The 23,728-nt window shown below is 42.5% G+C and overlaps 1 protein-coding gene across 7 annotated transcripts in view; it reads left to right on the forward strand.

Moving 5' to 3' along the window:
• Positions 1 to 22,232, forward strand: part of ENPP3 (ectonucleotide pyrophosphatase/phosphodiesterase 3) — a 329,854-nt gene extending 307,622 nt beyond the window's left edge. For all 7 annotated transcript variants that reach the window (XM_029594399.1, XM_029594400.1, XM_029594401.1 and 4 more), the window contains 3 exons: positions 1,171 to 1,303; positions 11,257 to 11,413; positions 21,907 to 22,232. In XM_029594399.1, the coding sequence (XP_029450259.1) occupies positions 1,171 to 1,303; positions 11,257 to 11,413; positions 21,907 to 22,083 (467 nt within the window). In that variant the 3' untranslated portion in view covers positions 22,084 to 22,232. The remainder of the gene's footprint in view (positions 1 to 1,170; positions 1,304 to 11,256; positions 11,414 to 21,906) is intronic.
• Positions 22,233 to 23,728: the final 1,496 nt, after the last annotated feature.

Consider the following 23,728-nt stretch of genomic DNA (forward strand, 5'->3'; position numbering starts at 1 on the left):
TTAAAAACAAACAAATTGCCAGCTGAGCAGCAGCCCAGTTCCCCCTCCCCCTTCCACCTCATGTTCAAAGTAAAAAAAAAAAAAAAAGAGAGAGACGTCTTGACACTGATCCCCACCACCCTCCCTCAGGGCCGGCCAGCACCATTTTCAAATGAGGAGCCGGCAGGGCAGCAGTGACTGAGGATCCCTCCTGCCTGATTTTTGAGGATGGGGATAGGAGAGAATGGGCAGCTCCTCTACGATGAGAGGCTCCACACGCTATGGCTTAGAGACAGCCAAGAAAGAGGATATGAAAGAAGTTTACAAAATCATGAGGGGGTAAATAAAGGACAGTTAGTTACTCTTTGAAATAATACTAAAACAAGGGGACATTGATGAAATTAACAATTAACATTTAAAATAAACTGTAGACAGTCCTTTTTCACTCAGTACGCTACGCAGTCCAGCTGTGAAATCTGTTGCCAGAAGGCCTGGTCAAGGTGATTAGAATAGCGGGGTTTAAAAGAGGTTTGGACAAGTTCCTGGAGGAAAAGTATATAAAACATTTTTGGCCAGGTAGACTAAAGAAAGCCATTGCTATCCTTGGTAATAAGTAACTAGAAATGGATCTGCTTTTTTGGGATCTGTTGGGCACTTGTAACCCAGACTTGCCACTGTCTGAGACAGGATGCTGGACTTGATGGATCAAGGTCTGACCCAGCGTGGTATTTCTTATGTTCTTAAGGACCCACTGGATACCTCTTACCCAGGTAAGAAGTATCCATGAGTGGGGAACAGGGGGCGGGGGATTAATTTTTACATTTTAGTGGTACTGAGTTTTTTTTCGGTGTTGGTAGGGTGTGTGCCGGATTTTATTTCATTTTGTTATGAAAAGACACAAAACGTGGCTGTTTCATTGCATTTTTCTTGTCATTTCAAAATGAATGCACACATTCCTAGTCCTTTTCTGTCTCATGAGAAACAATGGAATGCTGTGGCACATTTCTCCAGCTCAGTCATGTAGTTCTTCCTGTAGATTGCCTAACTCAAATTGTTTAAATGTTGTCAGGTACACAATAAATGAATCTCAAGAACTCTTTTTTTGGCAGCACATGTTTAGTAAAAAGCCACATGAAGTATGAAACATTTTGCCACTTTCGGTAATTCTTCTTTCTGTATTTCTGATGCCAGGGATATGGAATTATTTTCACGGCACTCTGCTTCCAAAGTACGCTAATGAGAAGAATGGACTCAATGTGGTCAGTGGACCTGTTTTTGATTACAACTATGATGGCCATTTTGATTCTTTATATGAAATTAAACAGTAAGTATAATATCTAGCCGTGGAAACAGCAACAAACATTTATGTTACAGCAAAACATCAAGAGGTCAATATTCAGAGAGCTGGCGAGCAGGTAAAGTATCTGGGTAAAGTTGTACATGTAACTTTTCCTGGATATTCAACAGGACTTACCTGAATAAGTCTGCTGCTGAATATACTCAGATAAACTTGTTCGGATAACTCTACCTGGATAGCTTTAGGTCAGCTATTTTTCTGATCTGATTTATAGGCGTACGTTTAACCAGAAAGTTCCCAATATGTGTACTCACCGTCTCAATTTAGCCCTGCCTTGGATAACTCTTTTTTTTATCTGGAAAAAAGTTTGTACGCGTGAGCTGCATGGATAAAACGAATGCATTGGGGAGAGGGGGAAATACTCCGGTCTTGGCTTTTCCACGAGTAACTCCAAAATTTACCTACACAAAGCCAGTGATTGTCAACCTCCAAGAGTTTACGCACTTAAGAGATGAATTTTTAAAACATTCCGCATGTAAAAATTTGCATATATGCGTGCAAGTAGCCTCTGCTCGTGTATTCCATATGTTATAAAAATAGAAAATATGCACATCTATTTGCTTTTGTCCCCCATATATGCGCATAAAATGGGATGGGGCCAACACTTATGCGGATTAAGTTGCTATTTTCAGAGATACACAGAAACATTTGCCAACTTATTTGCATATTTTTACACCTACTAATTATCAGGTGTAAGTGATATTTAAATGTCTTTAATAGGTAGTACTGAGTGGGTGGGAGGTCTGGGTGAACTGGGGAGAGTTCAGGCTGATGAACCAGGAGGATCTCGATGACCTGGAAAAGGACTGGGTAAACTGGTGGACTAGTTGGTAAAACCAGTAATTTCCTTGATGTGCAGCGCACATGTTTTAAAAATGGCTAATTTATGTGCATAAATCCCAATGTACGTAAGTCCTACTTTATTTTCACACTTAAAATATACACACACATATTTTTAAAAGAGGCAGGAAAAGTACGGCATTCAATGCACTGAAATACATTTATTTATTTTTTTATTTATTTAAAGTCTCTTTTATACCGATGACCGTTCACACATCGCATCGGTTTACAGTGAAACAGTAACAGTTGGGCGGAAACCCTTACATATAACTTTGCAAAACAGAGTAACTTATGGGCAGGGCCCTTACAAGTAACTGAGTAAAAAAAAAGGCTAAAACAGGGAAAGGGTATAGAGCTGACTATGCCGGGCAGAGTCCATGAGGTTAATAGATAGATACAGCAAAATCACTATATATGTATAAATCAAAACTATATACAATAGATAGAGACATAAATAGCCGAGTCAAAGGTACCAAATCGATAGGCATAAGACAGATTCCAATGGGTCGATTCATTAGTCATGTAGCAAATTTTTAGTTAGTCGAATTTTAGTTAGTCAGAGGGTTTATGTAATGGATGGTGATATGTGGTAAGCTTGCTGGAAGAGCCATGTTTTCAGTTTTTTTTTGAAGGTGGGTGTGTATGTTTCCAGGCGTATATCCGGAGGCAGGGAGTTCCATATAGAAGGGCCGGCTAGAGAGAAAGCTCTACTTATGGTGGAAGATAATTTAAAAGATTTGATAGGTTGGGGGCGTAGGGTTCCTTGGAGGGCTGTACGTGTGGGTCTATTTGAGGGGGAGGAGAGGGGGGTTAATCCAGTTGAGGTTAGAGTTCAGCAGACTTTTGTGGATGATAGAAAGGGCTTTATAGCGAATTCGAGAGTGTATGGGGAGCCAATGGAGTTCTATAAGTGTAGGGGTGATGTGATCTCTTTTTTTTGAATTTGATAGAATCCTAGCGGCAGCGTTTTGTAATAGTTGTAATGGTTTGGTATGGATAGCGGGAATGCCTAGCAAGAGTGCATTGCAATAGTCTACCTTAGATAAAATGATAGACTGGAGTACAGTGCGGAAATCAGAAAAGTGAAGCATTGGTCTCAGTTTTTTTATGGTTTGGAGCTTAAAATAGCATTCCTTGATGATGGATTTAATGAAGGGTTTGAAGGTAAGATGGTTATCAATAAGCACCCCAAGGTTGCGAACGTGTGATGGGAAAGATGTGGAAGAGTAAGCAGGTGGGATGTCTGGGAGCGGTGGTCTGTTTGATATGATTAAGAGTTCAGTCTTGCTGGGATTTAAAGCTAGTTGCATATCATTTAGTAAGTTGTTGATAGAGGAGAGACAGGATTCCCATTTAAGAAGAGCATTATGGAGAGAATCAGAGAAAGGGAAAATGAGTTGCACATCGTCCGCATAAATGAAATGCTTGATGTGGAGTGTAGTGAGGGGGAGCATGTATATATTAAAGAGGGTGGAGGAGAGGGAGGAACCTTGGGGAACACCTTGGGGCAGACTAATGGGGTCAGATTCATTGTTATCAACTAATACAGTGAAAAGGCGGTCCTGGAGATACGATCGTATCCAGGATAGGGCATTGCCAGTGATCCCGATACTCCTGAGGATGTTGAGGAGGACATCGTGATTGACTGTGTCGAATGCCGCTGAGATGTCAAGCATGGCTATCAGATAGGAAGAACCTGAGTCAGTTCCTCTAATGAGGGTATCATGTAGGGAGAGTAGCAGGGTTTCAGTAAAGTGCTTTCTGAAACCGTGCTGTGTAGAAGGGAGAATATTGTTTTGTTCCAGGTGATCGGAGAGACGTGCGTTGACTATTTTTTCAAGGACTTTAGCTAGAAGGGGTAGGTTAGAGACAGGTCTGTAATTAGATAATGTGTCAGGGTCAAGATTAGGTTTTTTGAGTAGTGGTTTCACTACTGCTTGTTTTAGAAAATTAGGGACTGTGCCATGCTCTAAAGAACAATTAAAGATATTTGAGAGAGGTTTGGCAATCACCTCGGGGATGGCTAGCAGGAGTTTAGTGGGGATGGTTTCGGAGGGATGGGATGAAGGTTTTAATTTTTTAAGAATGTTTTGTACTTCAAGAGAGGATGAGGGGTCAAAACATGAGAGGGGGACCAGAGAGTTTATGGTGGGCAGACAGATATTGATGTTCTTATGTGAGAATTGTGCAGTGATGGATGAGACTTTGTTTTTGAAAAATTGAGCTAATTCATTGCAGCGATTTTTAGAGGGATTGACTGGTAGTTGTGTGGGAGTAGGAGAAGTGAGGTCCGCAACCATGGTGAATAGGGCCTTGGGGTTATATTGCATACCATGTATTTTTTTAGCATAGTAATTGCGTTTAGCCTGAAGGATAGAATTTCTATATTCATGCATTTTTTGGTAGTATAAAGTTTTAGTTGCAGGGGATTGGCATTTGCGCCATGACCTCTCAGCTGTTCTGAGTTGAATTTTAAGATTCCTAAGATCAGGTGTGTACCATGGTTTTCTGTTTCTACGGTTTGGGTTGATAGTTTTTGTTGTAAGCGGGCAATGTTTGTCGGCGATGCTGAGGGTAAGGTTGAGCCAGGTAGAGAAGGCATTGTTTGGGGATGAGACGTCCATTTGGCTGTCTATGTCAGCGCAAGCTTGTGAGATGGTATCAATATCGCATGGTTTGCGAAATTTAAATGAGATGGGCTGCTGTGGCGTGGAGGGGGACATTTGCGGGAGTGAGAGCTTAGTCTGAATCAGGGAGTGGTCAGACCAGGGTACTGCAATGCATGATGGGGGATTGGTAGTGTTCATGTGGGAGTTGACAAAGATAAGATCAAGTGTGTGGCCTGCTTTGTGTGTGGGTGAGTTCACGATTTGTTGGAAGCCCATAGCTTCAAGGGAGGAGAGGAATGCTTCACATGCTGGGGATTGTGGGGAGGTATCCACATGTAAATTAAAGTCTCCTAGGAGAATAGTGGGTATGTCAGAGGATAGGGAGTTTGCAAAAAATTCGATAAGGGGGGACGAATCTTTCTCCAGGAGACCTGGGGGTGTATAGATGAGACACAGTTGGAGTGACTTAGATTTAAAAAAGCCAATTTCATACTGGTTTGGAATATCAATTGAACAACATGGTTTCAACGCATTGCTTACCTTCACAGGGAAGCCTACATATGTTTGTATTTTGCAAGGTAAAGATATGCGTATTTTATGATACTCGTAGCTTATAAAATAGTAAGGTAAAACAATGTACAGCCATATACATATGTTAATGCCATTGTGCACACTTGTTGAAAGTTATCTTTCCTCTGTAGCTACTTAGTAATAGATTTTTGCATTAGCTTTTAGTTGGGGGCAATAATAGAAACTTAATGATGGCCACATTTTGTTGCCTCTATGGACCCTTGGACCGAGACAGGATTGACTTCCTGCAGGTTCCCACTGTCAGCAAATGGACCTTGGAGAGGCGGAAACCTGTCAGGATCTTCACCTATATCAGCCCTCTTTCCCCCACAGGTTGAACCTTTTGGGTGCCAGGGCTGGCAGGACTTAGGTGGAGGTTTCTGCTGATGACAGAAGAGAAGGTCTGTGATTAACTTGGGTCAAAGGCAGGCAGCAGTCAGGTGAATCTGAGGTCCAGGCAATGGTCAGAGGCAGGCAGCAGTCAAGTGTATCCATTGTCCAGGCAATGGTCAGAGGCAGGAAGCAGTCAAGGGTATCCATGGTCCTAGCTGAGGTCAAACCTAGTATCTGTCTGAGGGAAGAGAAGGGGGATGGATAGATAGGGCAGGCAGGCGAGGACAAGAATAAGCGGATAACGTGGGAGAAGCAAGCTGGACAAGAACAAGCTGGACAAGGCTGCAACGAAGACAAGACACTGGGAAGCAACACGCACTATGAAGCATAGTTGGACCTGTTGGTGAGGTAGTGAAGGAGAGACAGCAAGGGCCTTTTATAGGCCTGAACATGTGATGTCATCATTAGGTGCCGTTGCACTTTCCTGCTGCGGGTGCTTGAAATATTTATTTATTTATTTAGAGCTTTTTTTATACCGACATTCATGATCCCAATCATATCATATCGGTTTACAATAAACAATGGTGCAATAACATTAACATCAACCTGAACAATAGGCGAGAAGTAATAAAAGTTACAATAAAACAGGGGCACTCGAACTGGGAGGAGGAAGAGCCAAAGATATGGGTAACTCAGAGATAAATAATATCTGGTTATACACTCAGGATTAACAATAATCTGAACTCATGGCTGAATACTATCAAATATCTAAATAAGATCATATACTCAGGACTGTAAATATCGTATATTCATGACTAAATAGTGTCAGGTCTTAGAACTCGGAACTAACTAATATGGAGACAGTGCATGGGTACATTGACTGGAGGACCATGAAGTTATTGTGGTTGGGGAGGTCATAGCTCAGGGAAGGCTTGTAGAAATAGCCACGTTTTGAGTTTCTTTTTGAAAGACAGAATGCAAGGTTCTTGTCTAAGGTCAGGGGGCATGGTGTTCCAGATGGTTGGTGCCGCTGTCGAGAAGGCTCGATCTTTGGTGGATGAGAGGTGAGTGGATTTGGCTGGGGGGGGGGGTGTAGCAAGCCCTTGTAGGCTTCTCTAATGGGTCTAGAAGAGGAGTGCAGCGTGAGTGGTTAGTGTAAATCGATGGGTGTTCTGTTGTATATAGCTTTATGGATGATGGTGAGACACTTGTGTAGAATTCTAAAGTTTACAGGAAGCCAGTGCAGATTTTTCAGGATGGGTGTGATGTGGTCTCTTCTGTTGGAGTTTGTTAAAATTCTGGCGGCTGAATTTTGTAGCATCTGAAGCGGTTTGGTGGTAGAGGTGGGAAGGCCTAGCAGAATCGAATTACAGTATTCTAATTTGGAGAATATAATGGCCTGGAGTACCGATCTGAAGCCTTGAAAGTACAGGAGCGGTTTGAGTCTTTTTAGTACCTGAAGTTTGAAGAAGCAGTCTTTGGTTGTGTTGGTGATGAACTTTTTAAAATTTAACTGGTTATCAATTATAACTCCGAGGTCTCTTGCTTGGCTGGCCAAGGTGTTGGTGTGGATTGAATGTGGGTTATCGTTGTGTTGAGAGATATAAAGAACATTTCTGTCTAAGACTTGTTAAGAACAAGGTTTAAGGTAGTGAGGAGGTCGTTGAAATCTTGGAGACATTTGTCCCAGAACTTCAGTGTTTTTGTGAGGGATTCGGTTATTGGGATCAGGATTTGGACATCGTCGGCGTAGAGATAGTGTTTGAGTTTAAGATTCGTAAGCAGCTGGCAAAGGGAAAGAAGGTAAAGGTTGAATAGTGTAGGAGACAGAGAGGAGCCCTGTGGAACACCTCTTGTGGTGTTGATGAGCGGAGATTCCTTATTGTTGATCTTTACTTTGTAGCCTCTGTTCGTGGGAAAGGAGTCGAACCATTTGAAGGCCGTACCTTTTATCCCGATGTCTGAAAGTCGTTTAAGGAGAGTGGAGTGATTCAGGAGAGTAGGGTGAGAGAGTAGGGTGAAGTCGGGCATGTGCGGACCTATGGAGGAGCGCAGGTGGCTGGGACTGGCAGTGTCCTGCCACATGAGATGCTGGCAACAACCTGTCACATCGGAACGTGGCCTCCAGCTGCAAGGAGAGCTGGAAGCACTAGTCCACATTAGGAGCTACAAGGGTTGGCTTGGCCAGGAAGGTTAATTTGGCTGTTCGCCAGTGGACCGCCAAACATAACAGTACCCCCCACCCCCTTTAGACTCTCTCCCCGAGGTCCTGGGCTTTCTGGGGTATTGTTGATGGAAGTCCTTCAAGAGGTTGGTATCCAGTATGTTTTTGCTGATGGCTCCCAAGAGGTTTCTTCTGGACCATAGTTTTTCCATGAGATTAGATATTCAACTTTTTTTCCTCTTTGGTGGGAGCTTAGGATCTCTTAGGTTCAGGCAAGACTCTGGAGGGCCATGAAAGCACTACTAGTTTAAGCAAGGACACATGAAATATGTTATGGACTTTTAGCATTGGTGGTAATGTTAGCTGGTATGTGCAGGGCCTATTTGTCAAAGCACAGGAAATGGTCCAATAAAACATAGGGCCAGGCACATTGAGGGAAGTTATAGACATAAGTTTCAGGTACTCAACCACACCCTTTCTCCCATTTTGAACTGCAAGGCTAGTCTTTAGGTATTGCTATTTTCTTGGCTCATGCAGTGGATTTCTCTATCAACCGATTGGTCAGTTCCCATAGTTCATGCAATTCCTGGGCAGAGAGTTGAGCTGCTGAAGATGGTACCTTCACAGTCAGTGGCCGTGGCAGAGGTGGTAGAGGTTGTTTTCCATAGATCATCTGAAAAAGCAAAGAGCCGTTGGTGGCATTAATGTGATTATTATGTGAGAACTCAGCCCACGGTAAGAGGATAGTCCAGTTATCCTGGTGCTCATTGAAGTAAGAGCAGAGGACGCTTTTAAAGGTGCAGTTGGTATGCTCCCCTTGTCCATTGCCCTATGGGTGGTAGGCTCTAGTATAGTTGCACATTATACAAAATATTTTACAAAGGAAGCACCGGTACCTCGCAGTGAATTGGACTCCTCTATCCGACAGTATGTGCTTTGGAAGGGATATAGGTGAAAGATGTGAAGGATGAAGAGACACGCCAACTCAGGCACAGAAGGGAGGCCTGCACACCAGTTTAAAAGTTACCATCTTAGGGGTAGATTTTAAAAGGGTTCGCGCGGGCGTACATGTGCGCACGCTACCCGGCATGTACACATGTACGCCCGATTTTATAACTTGCGCGCGCAGGCTGGGGGGGGGGGGCGGGTTAGGGAGGGGAAGATGGGGGGGGGCGGAAGGAAAACTCCCTCCGAGACCGCTCCTGTTTTGGAGCGGCCTCGGAGGGAATGGGAAAAGCCATCGGGTCTCCTCTAGGGCTTGGTGCACACAAGGTGCACTAGTGTGCACCCTCTTGCGTGCGCTGACCCCGGATGTTATAACACGTGCGCGGCTGCGCGCGCATGTTATAAAATCGGGCGTACATTTGGGCACGCATAGGTTTTAAAATCCAGCCCAGTGTGTAGCAATGACCAAGAAAGCAAATAGAATGCTAGTAATTATTAGGGAAGGAATGGAGAATAAAACAGAATATCATAATATCTCTGTATTGCTTCTTAGTATGACTGTACCTTGAATATTGTGTGCAATTCCAGTCACTGCATCTCAAAAAAGATATAGTAGAATTAGAAAAGGTACAGAGAAGAGTGACCAAAATGTAAGGGGATGGAACAATTCACCTAGGAGGAAAAGCTAAAGAAGTTAGAGCTCTTCAGCTTGGAGAAGAGATGGCTGAGGGGAGATATGATAGAGGTCTATAAAATAATGAGTGGAGTGAAATGGATAAACACAGATCAGTTGTTTACTCTTTCAAAATGTACAATGACTAGGGTACAAGGAATGAAGTTACTAGGTAATACATTTAAGTGAAGTAGAAGGAATATTTTTATAAATTAAACTCTGGAATTTATTGCCGGAGGGTGTGATGAAAACTGTTAGTGTAATTGGGTTTAAACATGGTTTGGACAAGTTCCTGGAAGAAAAGTACATAAACCATTATTAAGGTGGATTTTGGGAAATCTATTACTTATCCTTGGGTTAAGCAGCATGGAATCTATTTACCTCTTGGTACTCTGCCAGGTACTTGTGGCCTGGATTGGTCGCTAACTTTAGTGCTACTCTATGGCAAGAACAGACTTAGCCAAGTAAATTATCTGGCTAACTCTGAATAGTGGAATTAGCCTGGCTAACTTAATTCCAGCCTGGAATGCACCTGGAAAGCCCCTACATTTTCCAGCTAAAATCTAGCTGGATAATGAATTATCTAGGTAAAATTTAACAGGATAAGTTCTGAAAATACTCAAAAGATGTTATATAGCTGGATAACTTACAAGTTATCCGGCTAAATGCCTTTGGAATGGACCCCTAGTAGTTTTATCTGCCCATTCCACGAGGATTGCCCTAAGTACTTTGGGTCTGGTTTTCAAAAGAATTTACATGCATAAATCTGGGTTTTATACATAAAAATGCACTTTGCCTGTGTAAGTGGGTTTTGAAAATTGCTAAGATAATATGTTACATTTACACACGTAACTCCTTTGAAAATTTACCTGAGTGTGTCTACTTTTCCCATTGTGTACTTGGCTTGGTTTGCCATTAGCCCTGCCTGCCTTACAGTCTGCAATACTGGCCTGATTTTCTATAGATGGGATTCCCAATCCACATTATGGATGATTATTTCATCCAAGTGTGTGGCTGCATATCATGAGTGGGGTCATAACCCTTGATCCATGATGTACCGAAACATCACTGGATGTGCCATGAAGTGCAAATGGTAAGGTCTTAAGATTAAATAGACCAAACTGTATGGCAAATACAGTTGGTTTTTTTTTCTAGTTTCCCTTTTTGATGAGATTTGCCAATATCTTTTCATTAATTCAAATGTGCAGATATATTTCTTTCCAGTCGAGGTTAAAATGCATCTTTTCAGGGTAGCATATTCAGACACTTAAATGCCTATATGAAACCCTCTGCCTTTTTGTTTTCTAATTTTATAAGTACAATTCTTTTTGTTAATTAGTTGTGTACCACCCTGGGCAGGATACCATATCAGATTTGAAAACAATAAATACAAGTAGCACGGAGGTAGAAAGCAGCAGAGAGAGAGGAAACCTAGTTCTACAAGTTCCTTGGAGGCAGAAGGGGGACCAGTGGGTTGTGTGACTTTTTTTTCAGTATGTTGGGTGTGGGTGACATAGTTCATGCTCCTATTGGTTACAATATTGGGGAGGGGGGTGAGAAGGAGAGAGGGGGTTGGCTGCTGCTCGTTTTCATTTTTTATCATATTGAATAAGCTGGTGAGTAGCAAAGCTACTTGGATAATTTTATCTGGTTAACTTTAGCTGAGTATATTCAGAGGGAGACTTGTCAACTTTAACTGGGTAACTTGCCTTTCATCAGATTACACAGTGTGGACCTGTTAAGCTTGTATAATCACATGCTGATTTCTTCTTTATCTTTTTTTTAGGAATTTAACCAATCTGCAGATTCCCATCCCAACTCATTACTTTATAGTGTTAACGAGCTGTAAGAATTCTTCCAGTATCCCTGTGGTATGCCCTGGCTTCCTGGATGTTCAGTCATTCCTCATTCCTCACAGATCTGACAACAGTGAGAGCTGTGCTGTAAGTACAGAGACTGAATTACTCCACTCTTCCCTCTTAAAGTGAAGAAAGTCAACCCAGTTTATTTACAGACAGTTATTGCACATATAAGGGTAAATATTCAGACTGCCCATACTGATGCAAAAAGCACATGTACCTTTTACTAAGGATGGGCCTTCCTTTATAACAAATGAGTAATCTGAACTGAAACAGCCCATTTTCAATTTAGTTCAATTTACTCAAAAGAACTCTGAAAACCCAAAAATCTTTTGAGTTATTTATTTTGGAAAATAAAGCATGCTATATGTAAATAATGGGCACTATTTTCAGAAAATAAATTTAAAAAACATGAAAAAAATGCCCTTAGAGCAAAATTGGGCCAAAAACAAGTGGAACAAATTGAAATGAAAATGCTTCCTATGCATATTCTTACTTTATACTCATCATCTTTGCACCAGTTTTCAAAGGGAAAGTATGAAAGGCTTTCATTTTAAATATTGCCAAGGGTACAAATCATGCACTTTCATTTGCACCTTTTGTTGCGTGGGTAGAATTTTGCTGTAAAAGTACAAGCAAAGATTTAAAAATACAATATAAGTACATACTTTTCCTCCCCGATCTTAACACATCCCTGGCAATGCCTCCTCTCAAAATGGCTAAAAGCATATCCACTGTGCAACAATGCATGGGCGTGTAGCCGTATTTAAGGTGGGCAATATTGCCTATAGAGTACATATATTATGGATCAGGATATGCCAGAAACCAGGCTGAGAGATCATCCATGCTGCCTGACAAGCTTCGAAAATTTATGTGGAAAATGAAATGTAATTATAGAAGTCATCTGGAAGATAATAGTCATTTGATGACTGTTTACATTAAAAATAATAATAATAAATTATTTTACTATCCAAAGCCCACCTACCATTTAGGAGGGAAAGTACTAGCAGCCTCCAAACAGATAGGGACCTAACAGTCATCATTGACAATGATGTCATTGTAGGCAATCAGTGCAACAAAGCAGTTAGAAAGGCTAATATGGTTTGATACGTAAAAGGCACCACTAGGAAGAGGAAAGTAAACTTACTTCTGTATAGATCTCTGGTGAGACCCACCCCCCACTTTGAGTACTGTATTCAGATCTGGAGTCCATGTATACCAAAGGTCATTGATAAAGTGGAGACAATTCAAAGGAGGGCAACCAAACTGGTGCATGGCCTGCATCATAAGCCAGTGTTTCCCAGCCCTCTCCTGGAGGCACACTTAGCCAGTTGGGTTTTCAGGATTTCCACAATGAATATGCATGAGGTAGATTTGCATACCCTGGGTCTCCAATGTATGCAAATCTGTCTCATGCATATTCATTTTTGGACATTCCAAAATGACAACTGGTTAGGTGTGCCTTCAGGAAAGGGTTGGGAAGCATTGTTTTAAGCTATATAGAGAGAGACTAAATGAACTGAAGATGTACTCTCTAGAAAAAAGGGGAGCTATGAGAGAAGCATTCAAATATATAAGGCTTCATAAAAGTACCATAAACCAACAATTCTTTTAATAGAATAAGAAGGACACATATGAAAGGAGAAAAACTCAAAAGGAATAAGAGAAAGTACTTTTTCACTGAGAGGGTAGTAATTTCCTTGAATAGACTTCCATCCAAGGAAAGTAGGAGCCAAATGGTGGCCGAATTCAAGCATGCTTGGTACAAACACACAGGAACACTAGTGATAGGGGAAGGGAGAGAGAAGTCGGAATTGTGTGGCTCTACCGTAGGCAAATGTAAATGGGAAGACTGAATGGACCAAGCGGCTCTTTATTTGCCAACATCTTCTGTGTTTTCTTTTTATGCCCAGCATCTTCCTCCTCCTCTCCTCTGGGCCTTGCAGCTCAATCAGAATCCAGACACACTGGGGCCATGCACTGTGATCATTTGCAGTTAATAGGGATTGTCCCCCATTTTCACTCACTTTCCCCATCTGGCCTATTTACTGCATTTTACTATTGAGAAGAAATGGACAGTGGCTCTTTTTGTGCTCTTGGGGGAATTCTGTGCAAAAACTCTTAAAACTGCACAGAGTTTTATTTATCAAAATAATTCAACATAATCACTGTCCTTGAGTACAGTGTCCTTGCTAGAAAGAGAACATAAATGAACTCAATCAATATAAAATATCCAGGGATAGATATTGAAATGTTACTTAGCCGGATAAGTAGGTCTTATCTAGCTAAGTGGCAGCCACTGAATATCAATCTGTTCATCTGTTGCCATTTAGCCAGATAACTATTTATTCGGTTAAGTAGATAGCTGGATATCTTGGGGGCTGCCAATGGGCACATCGAGGCGGGCAACTTATCCAGTTATCATGACCAGATAAGTGCCTATATTCAGCCTTATCTGGTTAAGTTAACCGAATAAGTTAGACCAGTTTAATAACATTTGTCTGATTATATTCAGCTGTTGAATATCCATTCTAAGTTAACCAGATATCTTTAAATATTGAGCCCCAGAGTCCCACTTTAAAAATCATGCCCTGTATATATCTCCCACAAGTAGGAAACTGCTGAATTTAATTGGTTGATTTGGATTTATCTGGCAAACATTTTCATTCTCTGTAGAGCATATTCCTCCTTTCTCTCTCATCGTTTTGCTGTTATGTGTAAACCGATGTGATGTGCAAATGAACTTCGGTATAAAAAAGCTTTAAATAAATAAATAAATAAATAAATAAATAAATAAATATTCCGAAGCTCTGATAGTGTGCATGGGATCCTTATATCTGTGGTAACAAATAGAGATGTGTATCGTGTGATCGATCGTCTTAACGATCGATTTCGGCTGGGGGGGGGGAGGGAATCGGATCGTTGCGGTTTTGTTTTTATAAATATCGTGTAAATCGTAAATCGGGCGAGGGCGGGAAAACCGGCACACTAAAACATCCCTAAAACCCACCCCGACCCTTTAAAATAAATCCCCCACCCGTACGGCCGGCGCCATTTTGCAAAGCAAAGCAAAGCAAAATGGCGCCGGCCATATGGTCATATTGCCGTACAGCAAAATGGCGCTGGCCGTACGGCAACACAATTCGAGTGCAGGAGGTCATTCCCGGACCCCCGCTGGACTTTTGGCAAGTCTTGTGGGTGTCAGGAGGCCCCCCCAAGCTGGCCAAAAGTCCCTGGGGGTCCAGCGGGGGTCCGGGAGCGATCTCCTACGCTCGTGACGTCGGGGAACAGGAACCAAAATGGCGCCGGCGCTACCTTTGCCCTTTCATATGACATCCCTAGTAACAAATATGTTTGTAAGTTTCAGGAAACAGCATATTTTGAGATTAGATTACAATAAATCTTTTCCTGGTTTTCCTTTAAACTGCTTGCTTAGTGCTACCACTTTAAAAAGTTAAGAGGTCTATATACTAAATGGTGTTAATGCACATTACATGCCAAATTAGGCATTTAATATGCATTAAAACAGTGGTTCCCAACCCTGTCCTGGGGACCCCGCAGCCAGTCGGGTTTGCATGCACTGCCTGCCTCCATAACATGCACATTTTCTCTCATGCATATTCATTGTGGATATCCTGAAAACCTGACTGGCTGGGGGGTCCCCAGGATAGGTTTGGGAACCACTGCATTAAAACATGTTAATATGTCATATTGGTAACGTTTGCACGAGCATTACCATCATTACAAAAATTTGGAGGAACACGCTGAAAATATTAGTGAGTAGTGTCATATGCAAATACATGCAAAGCAGCTCCTTAATATTAAAAGGCTTAAATTCCCCCCGAGTCTTAGAGGAGCAAGTATCCCTGTCCTCCAAAGACATCCTACACTCCAAAGCCTCTGGCTCATCCTTTCCCCAGCACCTTTCCCCAAACATAGGAAAGAAATTTAGAATGACCCCCACATGCAAAAAAAAATCACCCTTACATAATTATTGTATGCAGTATCTCTCATGCACATTCATTGCAGATATCCTGAAAAAACAAACTGGTTGAGTGGTCCCTGAGGCCCAAGATGAAAATCACTACCAAAAATCATTTCACAATGTAAAAACGTTTATTAAGTGCGTTCTTTCTGAACATCTCTAGCATTAGCTTTCCTTTGAAAAGTGCATATTTGTCTTGCAAATGCAGTAACTTTCTTTTCTGCTTCCAATGTAATGTTTTTGGTTTGGTTCCACGTTGGGCTCAGTTTTCTCCACTCACATTTGTTATTGCACACAGAAATAGCCTTCCTGTATTAATTTCCCTCCTGGATCTTTTAAAGACCCCCAAGGGTGTGATTTATTTGGCTGATAAAGGGCCAGATTTGAGTTTTGGCCAAGAATAGGGCAAAACAAGTTCATAAAGTCTGCAATTTGTTTTACTTGCACAATTATGAAATAACACAACTTTTGCCCAAAGATTTTAATTTCCTACACTTTCAAGAAGTTAAAAAAAAATTCAGCTAAAAAATGTGTGCAAACAACAACCTTTGCAGAAACGCACTTCTGGATTTTTACCTGCTTTTTGCTGTCAGACAGATACAAAACAAAAAGATTGCTTTTAAAAGTAATTTTGTAACATTGCAGGAAACTTACGTGACAGTTAACAGTTATGCACATAAGTTACACCAATTATCAAAGTGAACTTAAACATACAAGTTCACTTTCAAAATGATCTCTAAGAAAGCACACAAGCTCACCTGCAGAAAGTTACACCTGTTCTTTGTGTATGTTAATTTGCATTCATACTTTTAAAAAATCAGATATATGCATGCAAATCCAAACTCCACCCCAACTCTGTCTACAGCACACATATATTTTTGTGCATCAAAACTGTACGCAAAATTGGATTCCACACATATTTTCTGCATACAAATTCTGTCCAATTTTATAGCACGTCATTTAGGTGCATTTTTTATGCATACAAATGTCATAGACAATTATTCCTTTAATGACTTAAGAATTTTTTAAATTAAAAGGTAATTTTCAAGAATTTTGTTTGAATGCACTACAGTGCTACCACAGCAACAGACGTACCAATTTTAGGAGATTTAAATATACATGCTGGGGCATTGTCTTCTGGCCAAGGGGCGGATTTTATAAAAGGGACATTGGCATCTGGTCTGTCTTAATTTCTGAACCAGCCCATGTTGCAGGCCACCTCCGTGATCTAGTATTCTAAAGCAGAAAAAAACACATTTAAAACTAATGGGGACAGAAGTAACCAAGATTTCCTGGACAGACCAGTACTTGATACTATTTGGTATATGTCACTGTAGGGCATAAGAATGAGTCTGCTCAAAGAAGTTGGCTTCACTGTGATTCAGATAATTGGAATATACTATCAACCAGTGATATGCATTGTGCATCTATGTCCTTTAGGGAAAAATAGAGCTGAAGCAGTTAATATCTTCAATCATCATTTGGTAGCACTTTTAGACTGGATGAAAAATAACAAACTAATCCCATCGTTCAACAAAAAGTGTTAATAACACATGCAATAAATAAAAGGGGTGTGTTTATGGAAAATTTTGAGTTACTGTGTGGTGTAGTATTTTTCACACCCTGTGCTAAAGAGAGGAGGAGGGAGGGAGGGAGGGAGAGAGAGACCAAGAGAAAGCGACTATCTACAAGGCCCTTCTAGTAGTGAAGTATTTATATCTCTATAGGAGGGCCACCTAATAGGTCGAGGTGAGGTGTTGGTGGTAGTTTAGAGTTTAGGAGCCAGCTTCACATGTAGAATGAGACATACGAACAGCACCATACACTTTGTTGAAGATGTGACATCATTTGGAGTGAGGAAAGTCTCACAAAGATGAAATTTTGTACTATGTTATCTCACCCTACCTTGATGGTACCCTGTTATAGAGTCCATCAACTGGTTCAAGAGCTGATTGCTTGCTTGGTAAAAGACTTTAATACCAGACTGGAAATCCAAGATATAATTATGAGAGATGTAACCAGACTTGCGGACAGATGGCAACCGATTACATGGATGGAATAGGGCACCAGCTCCTTTTGCTCACTTCTGGTCTAGGGCAGGGCAGGTGGAAGGGTGTTAGGTGCCCTAAGCAAACCTTCTGCCTTGTGCACCTAGCCCCCCTTACTCTCTTCTCTCCCCCCCGTTCAACCTCAATCATTGAGATGCTGCTTGTGGCCCACCAAGTGTTTGCTTTTCTTGGTCATGAGCAGGATGGGTACTGCTTGCTAGGGATGTGAATCGTGTCCTCGATCGTCTTAACGATCGATTTCGGCTGGGAGGGGGAGGGAATCGTATTGTTGCCGTTTGGGGGGGTAAAATATCGTGAAAAATCGTGAAAAATCGTTAAAAATCGAAAAATCGAAAAATCGAAAAACCGGCACATTAAAACCCCCTAAAACCCACCCCCGACCCTTTAAATTAAATCCCCCACCCTCCCGAACCCCCCCCAAATAACTTAAATAACCTGCGGGTCCAGCGGCGGTCCGGAACGGCAGCGGTCCGGAACGGGCTCCTGCTCTGAATCTTGTCGTCTTCAGCCGGCGCCATTTTCCAAAATGGCGCCGAAAAATGGCGGCGGCCATAGACGAAAAAGATTGGACGGCAGGAGGTCCTTCCGGACCCCCGCTGGACTTTTGGCAAGTCTTGTGGGGGTCAGGAGGCCCCCCACAAGCTGGCCAAAAGTTCCTGGAGGTCCAGCGGGGGTCAGGGAGCGATTTCCCGCCGCGAATCGTTTTCGTACGGAAAATGGCGCCGGCCATACGCGTATGGCCGGCGCCATTTTCCGTATGTTCAGCGAGGCGCCGGAACCCTCGCTGAACGACCTCCTGCAGTCGATCTCCTGCCGGCGCCATTTTCCGTACGAAAACGATTCGCGGCGGGAAATCGCTCCCTGTCCCCCCGCTGGACCTCCAGGAACTTTTGGCCAGCTTGTGGGGGGCCTCCTGACCCCCACGAGACTTGCCAAAAGTCCAGCGGGGGTCCGGAAGGACCTCCTGCCGTCCAATCTTTTTCGTCTATGGCCGCCGCCATTTTTCAGCGCCATTTTGGAAAATGGCGCCGGCTGAAGACGACAAGATTCAGAGCAGGAGCCCGTTCCGGACCGCTGCCGTTCCGGACCGCCGCTGGACCCGCAGGTTATTTAAGTTATTTGGGGGGGGTTCGGGAGGGTGGGGGATTTAATTTAAAGGGTCGGGGGTGGGTTTTAGGGGGTTTTAGTGTGCCGGCTCACGATTCTAACGATTTATAACGATAAATCGTTAGAATCTGTATTGTATTGTGTTCCATAACGGTTTAAGACGATATTAAAATTATCGGACGATAATTTTAATCGTCCTAAAACGATTCACATCCCTACTGCTTGCTAGAGATGTGCTTCGTTTTTATCTGCCGGGTCAGGCTTCGGGTCAGGCAACACGTGGAAACCATTTTCCAATGGGTCAGTTTTTTTTTCTTGGCAATTTACGCTGAAAAAAAAAGGACCCCCCCACCCCAACACTTCAAATTTACTTAACTACAACCCCCCCCCCCCCCCCCCCCACCACCACCATCCTGATCCCTCCCAAGACTTACTAAAAGCCCTGGTGGTCCAGCGGGGTCCTGGGAGCAATCTCTCCCTCTAGGGCCGTCGGCTGCCAGTAAACAAAATGGCGCCGGTGGCCCTTTGCCCTTATCATGTGATAGGGGCTACTGGTGCCATTGGTCGGCCCCTGTCATATGGAAGGAGCAATGGATGGCCCGCGCCTTTTTCTAAGAGTGCCGGTCATTACTACCTCCACTGATATGCCACTCCAGGCATTGTCATCTTCCTCTTAAGTTTCTTCAAGTCCCGTTTTTCAACCAACACCCAAGCCTCATCCCATGTTATAAAAGCCATCTTTCAAATAATCAAAACAGCTACCAAAATTAGCGAAGCTGTTGCCCAAGTGTCTGGTCATCCAGTGCTAGTTTATTTTGGGGTTGGATGCCTTGATGTGGTTCCACTACCCCTATCTGTACATTGGCTTGTATTAGCCTTTTTTTTTTGGCCCTCAAGTTTCATCTGACTGAGGAAACACTCAAACCCTCTTCCTCATTTTTTCTGCCCATTTGCCCCCCACCTGTTCTTACTGCTGTATCCTGTTTCTGTCCCAAGCATGCTCACATTTGTTTTGGTTTTGGTTGCTACTACCTCTGCTGCTTGGCTATTCCAGGCATCCGCCATCCTTTCAATAAAGAAGTGTTTTCTCATCGTTCCTCAGCATCTTCTTCCCTGAAACTTGAGTTTCCATTTCTTTAGAAATTTTCACATTCCCATACTTTATTGGAGTCTGTCAAATATTTGATTGTTTCTATCATGTCTCACCTTCCCCCTTCTTTCCTCCAGTGAGTAGATTTTGATTCTTAAGCCTCTCTTTGTGAGGTTTTTGCTGCAGGCCTTGTATCATTTTGGCAGCTCTTCTCTGAACAGCTTTCATCCTCTCAATGCCCTTCTGAAACTAAGGCTTGAACACAAAACTCAGTGGAGTCTTATTAGAGACAAGGGCAACGTTACCTGCTTTTTCCTGCGGATGATACCTTAGCTCAGGGAGATTAGACCTGCTCTCAGATCGCTCCTTCACGCCCTCGCCCCAAATAAAACACGTACCACTTTTTGGCATTTAACATAGGCCGCAGTTTAATCCATAAACCCGAGCACCTTACAAACAATTGTAAACTTATAATATGTAACCACCAACTCCCTATCCCCCCCCTTATCTCCCCCTCCTCACCCCCCTCCCTTTTCCGTCTCTACCCCTCGTCCCAGAGGTAAAGCACTGCCACCTACCTCCCCCCCCTTGCCCCGCCTCACACCAGCGAGGGCAAGCCCTGGCCCTGAGCTATAGCCCCCAAGCTCGCAGGTCTTCTTGTACAACAGCCCCTCCAACTGCACAAGTTGCCCCCCCTCCTCCATTCCCCCCCCCCTCTTGAACCTTACAAATTCTTCCATAGTAACAAGGGCTCAGGTTATACCGCCCCACTGCGACAAAAAACAGAAATGTAATACATCACATTTAAAACACAGGGAGGGAGGGCGGGATCGCGAGCCCCATGCACCCTCTCTCCACGCCGCTCCAGCTCGAATGGCATCAATCTGCTGCTTCGTCACTCCATTACTTGCTGGCAATCACAACACCCCAATTCAAACCCCTACTCATTCGACCGTTACCCAGCTCCTTAGCCTGTCTATATTCCTACTATACCTCTTCTGCCCTTTCTCCCCTCCCCCCTTTCCCCTTTCCCCCTTCAACTCCTACTCCTTCCCGTGCTAATGCCGAGTTATCATCGGCTGTCTAAGATGGGCTTGCACAGCCTTTCTTTACCTACGCAGCCTCTCTCAATTGCTTTAATACATTGATTGACTTACTTGAGGTCATCTGACATGATTCCTCCTGGATCTTTTTCTCATTTAACAGTTTCCAGGTCTTGCCCTTTTGATTGATATATGGCTAATAGATTTTTGCAACCAAAATGAATGGTTTAAACTTCCTAGCACTGAAACTCATTTTCTAAACCCTTGCCTATTTTTCCAGTGTTTCAAGTTCCATTTCAGTTTCTCACCCTTGATGTGTGTCTCCTAGCATATTTTTCCTTTAGTTTCCTCAGGAATGTTGCTAATAAAGATATGTATATGTACCTGAAGTTCAGTTTGGTGGTTCTGATTAGTACAGATTTCATAGTATTAAGAGGGAGATTTGTTTTTCTTTCATTCATTATTAAACATATTAAAATGGTATTATATTAGGAAAAATAATTTGATACCCAATCCAGTGTCTGCTTCTTTAAGGTGTCATAACTGTGCTTTAATTTGTTTGAAAGTCTGTTGAGCTGGTGATATTCTACACTCTCGTCAACAGCTCACTCTTGTGCTGTTGCATCTCCAGAATAGTGAGCTCGTGTTTTACTCTCACTTAACAGCACATATGAAAGCACGAAGACTGCAACAAATGAGAAATATCCCCATGGTCTTGAACATCTGTTGTTTGTTAAATGGCACAAGAAAAAACAAGTTTTCATCAAAAATTGGAACCTGGTGCCTGCTTACCTCATTTGTTCTTCCTTTCTCATGTGCCACTTGATTGTACTAACATGGTATTTATAGAAAACTGAATAGTAGAGATGTGCATTCGTTTTTGCCGAATTGGAAAATTTCAACGAAATTGTCCAGTTCGGCATGTTTCGGGGGGCCCGAAAAACGATCGGGATTTTCCCATTTTTTCGCGAAAATTCATTTTTCAGATTAGTGCGTGCTAACTCCGTTAGTGCGTGCTAACAAAAAGTAACAAAGTCTAATGGGGAGTTAGCGCGCACTAACTCAAAAAACGATTTTTCACGAAAAAAAAAAAAGGCACCTGAATGCAGAGGGATATAATCTACTAGTCTGAATCATTCTCCTACCCAAAGATCCAAGATCAATTTTTCATCAGCATTGAATATAAGAGGGCAGTGCAATCTTTGCCAGGCAGCTCTATGCTAATGTTTCTCTTGCAGGGTTACTAGCAAGCCTGTCAATCTTATCTCTGCTTTCCTTGGCAGGACGGTGGTAAGCCAGAATCCCAGTGGGTTGAAGAAAGACTCAAAGCTCACGCAGCACGTGTCAAAGATGTGGAACTTCTAACTGGACTGGATTTTTATCAGAACAGAGAACAACCCATAACTGAAATTTTACAGCTGAAGACATTTTTGCCAACATTTGAAACTATTATTAACTGAAAGGGGTGGAAGAGAGGTTAGCAATAATTAAATAATTGAAAGTCGTTTGTCAATTGATAGCAATAAGTTGAAAATATGTGCTCAGTCCAAAATTACTTATAAACAGAATCACTTCAATTAACATTATTCCTATATTAAATTATGTGAAAGAAATATGGGACTTTTTTTTACTTCATCTTACTTTTCTATATATATCATTAGCCAAATATAAATCATGCCAAATATTATTTCTCTCAAGCAGAATGTATTACTTTTAAAGAACCAGTTTTGTAGCATAAACACATTTCTTTTTCATGCTATATGCTATGGCAGAGGTAGTCAAATCTGATCTTCAAGAGCAACAAACAGACCTGGTTTTCAGAATATCCATAATGAATATGTATGAGATAGATTTGCATGCACTGCTTCCATTGTATGCAAATCTATCTTATGCATATTCATTATAGATATCCTGAAAACCTATTTGTGGCTTTTGAGGACCAGACTTAGCCACCCCTGTGTTATGGGCTTCTATGCTGCCAGGAATTCTACACCATAAAAATACAATTTGAGCTTTTCAGGTGCCCTCCATCTCACATTCTACATCTGGGAAAATGGAAGGAAGTTGAATGGCTTATGGAAGTTCTGAAACACTTAGAGGTAAATTTTAAAAGTGTGGCTCACTCAAAAACAGCCATATACACCTGTATGCGGGCCATGTACGAGCAAGGCGGATTTTAAGAAGCCGCGAAGTACGCATGTACATAAGAAGGGGGTGGGACCAAGATGTACTCACGTAACTCTGAATTTTAAAAAAGCTGATCATGGTGCACGTCTGCGGGTGGTCTGCGTAACTTTATTGCTGATCCTGATGAGGAGCAAATCTGGAGAACTCGAGTTTTAGGGTTTTCAACACAGCATGAGTGTTTGGAATCAAGTAGGGGGCTTGCAGGATGAAGAACCAGAGGGATCTCGAAGACCTCAATATCAACTGGACAAACTGGTGGTCTAATTGGAAAAACAGTTTTTTCCCTCACATGAGCCAGTTTTAAAATCTGCCTCCATACGCGCATAAAAGCCGCTAAAGCCATAGTGGAATTATGCATGGGACATTTACGCGAGCTGCCTCTTACAATTACACGCACAGATACTTGTTGGAGGAGTATTTTAAATGAAATGTGCGTGATATAAAATTGCAGCATATCTCCACTTGCGTGCCAATAAGCACGTTTATGGACACATGTGCGTTCCTTTTAAAATTACTCTATTAAAGTTGGATTCACAGATGGTGGATTTATACACAGGTCCTGCACGGTCCTATGGACTTCAAATTCTGCCTCCTCCCTGTTCCAGACTTCCAATCTGTCCCATCTGCCCCTTTCCCTTCCCGTTCACCCCCTACCACCCCTACCACCCCGCAGACCTCCAGACTGCCCCAGACTTCCATTCTCATTCAATTCTCTCCCCTTCCATCCAGTCAGTCCTCTGATCCTTTCCTTCTTGCCACACTCTTCATCTCTCCCTCCTCTGCATATCTCAAAGCTCTGGCTACAGTACATCCAGAAAGCATTGAGCATGTTGTAGGCTGAGCCAACTCACCGCCCCGCACTTCATAGGCACTGTAGTGATTATGCTTCCTCCAGGCTTCTGTGCAAAAGGTGGGGAT

This window comes from Rhinatrema bivittatum, chromosome 3 (genome assembly GCF_901001135.1).
Source record: "Rhinatrema bivittatum chromosome 3, aRhiBiv1.1, whole genome shotgun sequence".
Lineage (NCBI taxonomy): Eukaryota > Metazoa > Chordata > Amphibia > Gymnophiona > Rhinatrematidae > Rhinatrema > Rhinatrema bivittatum.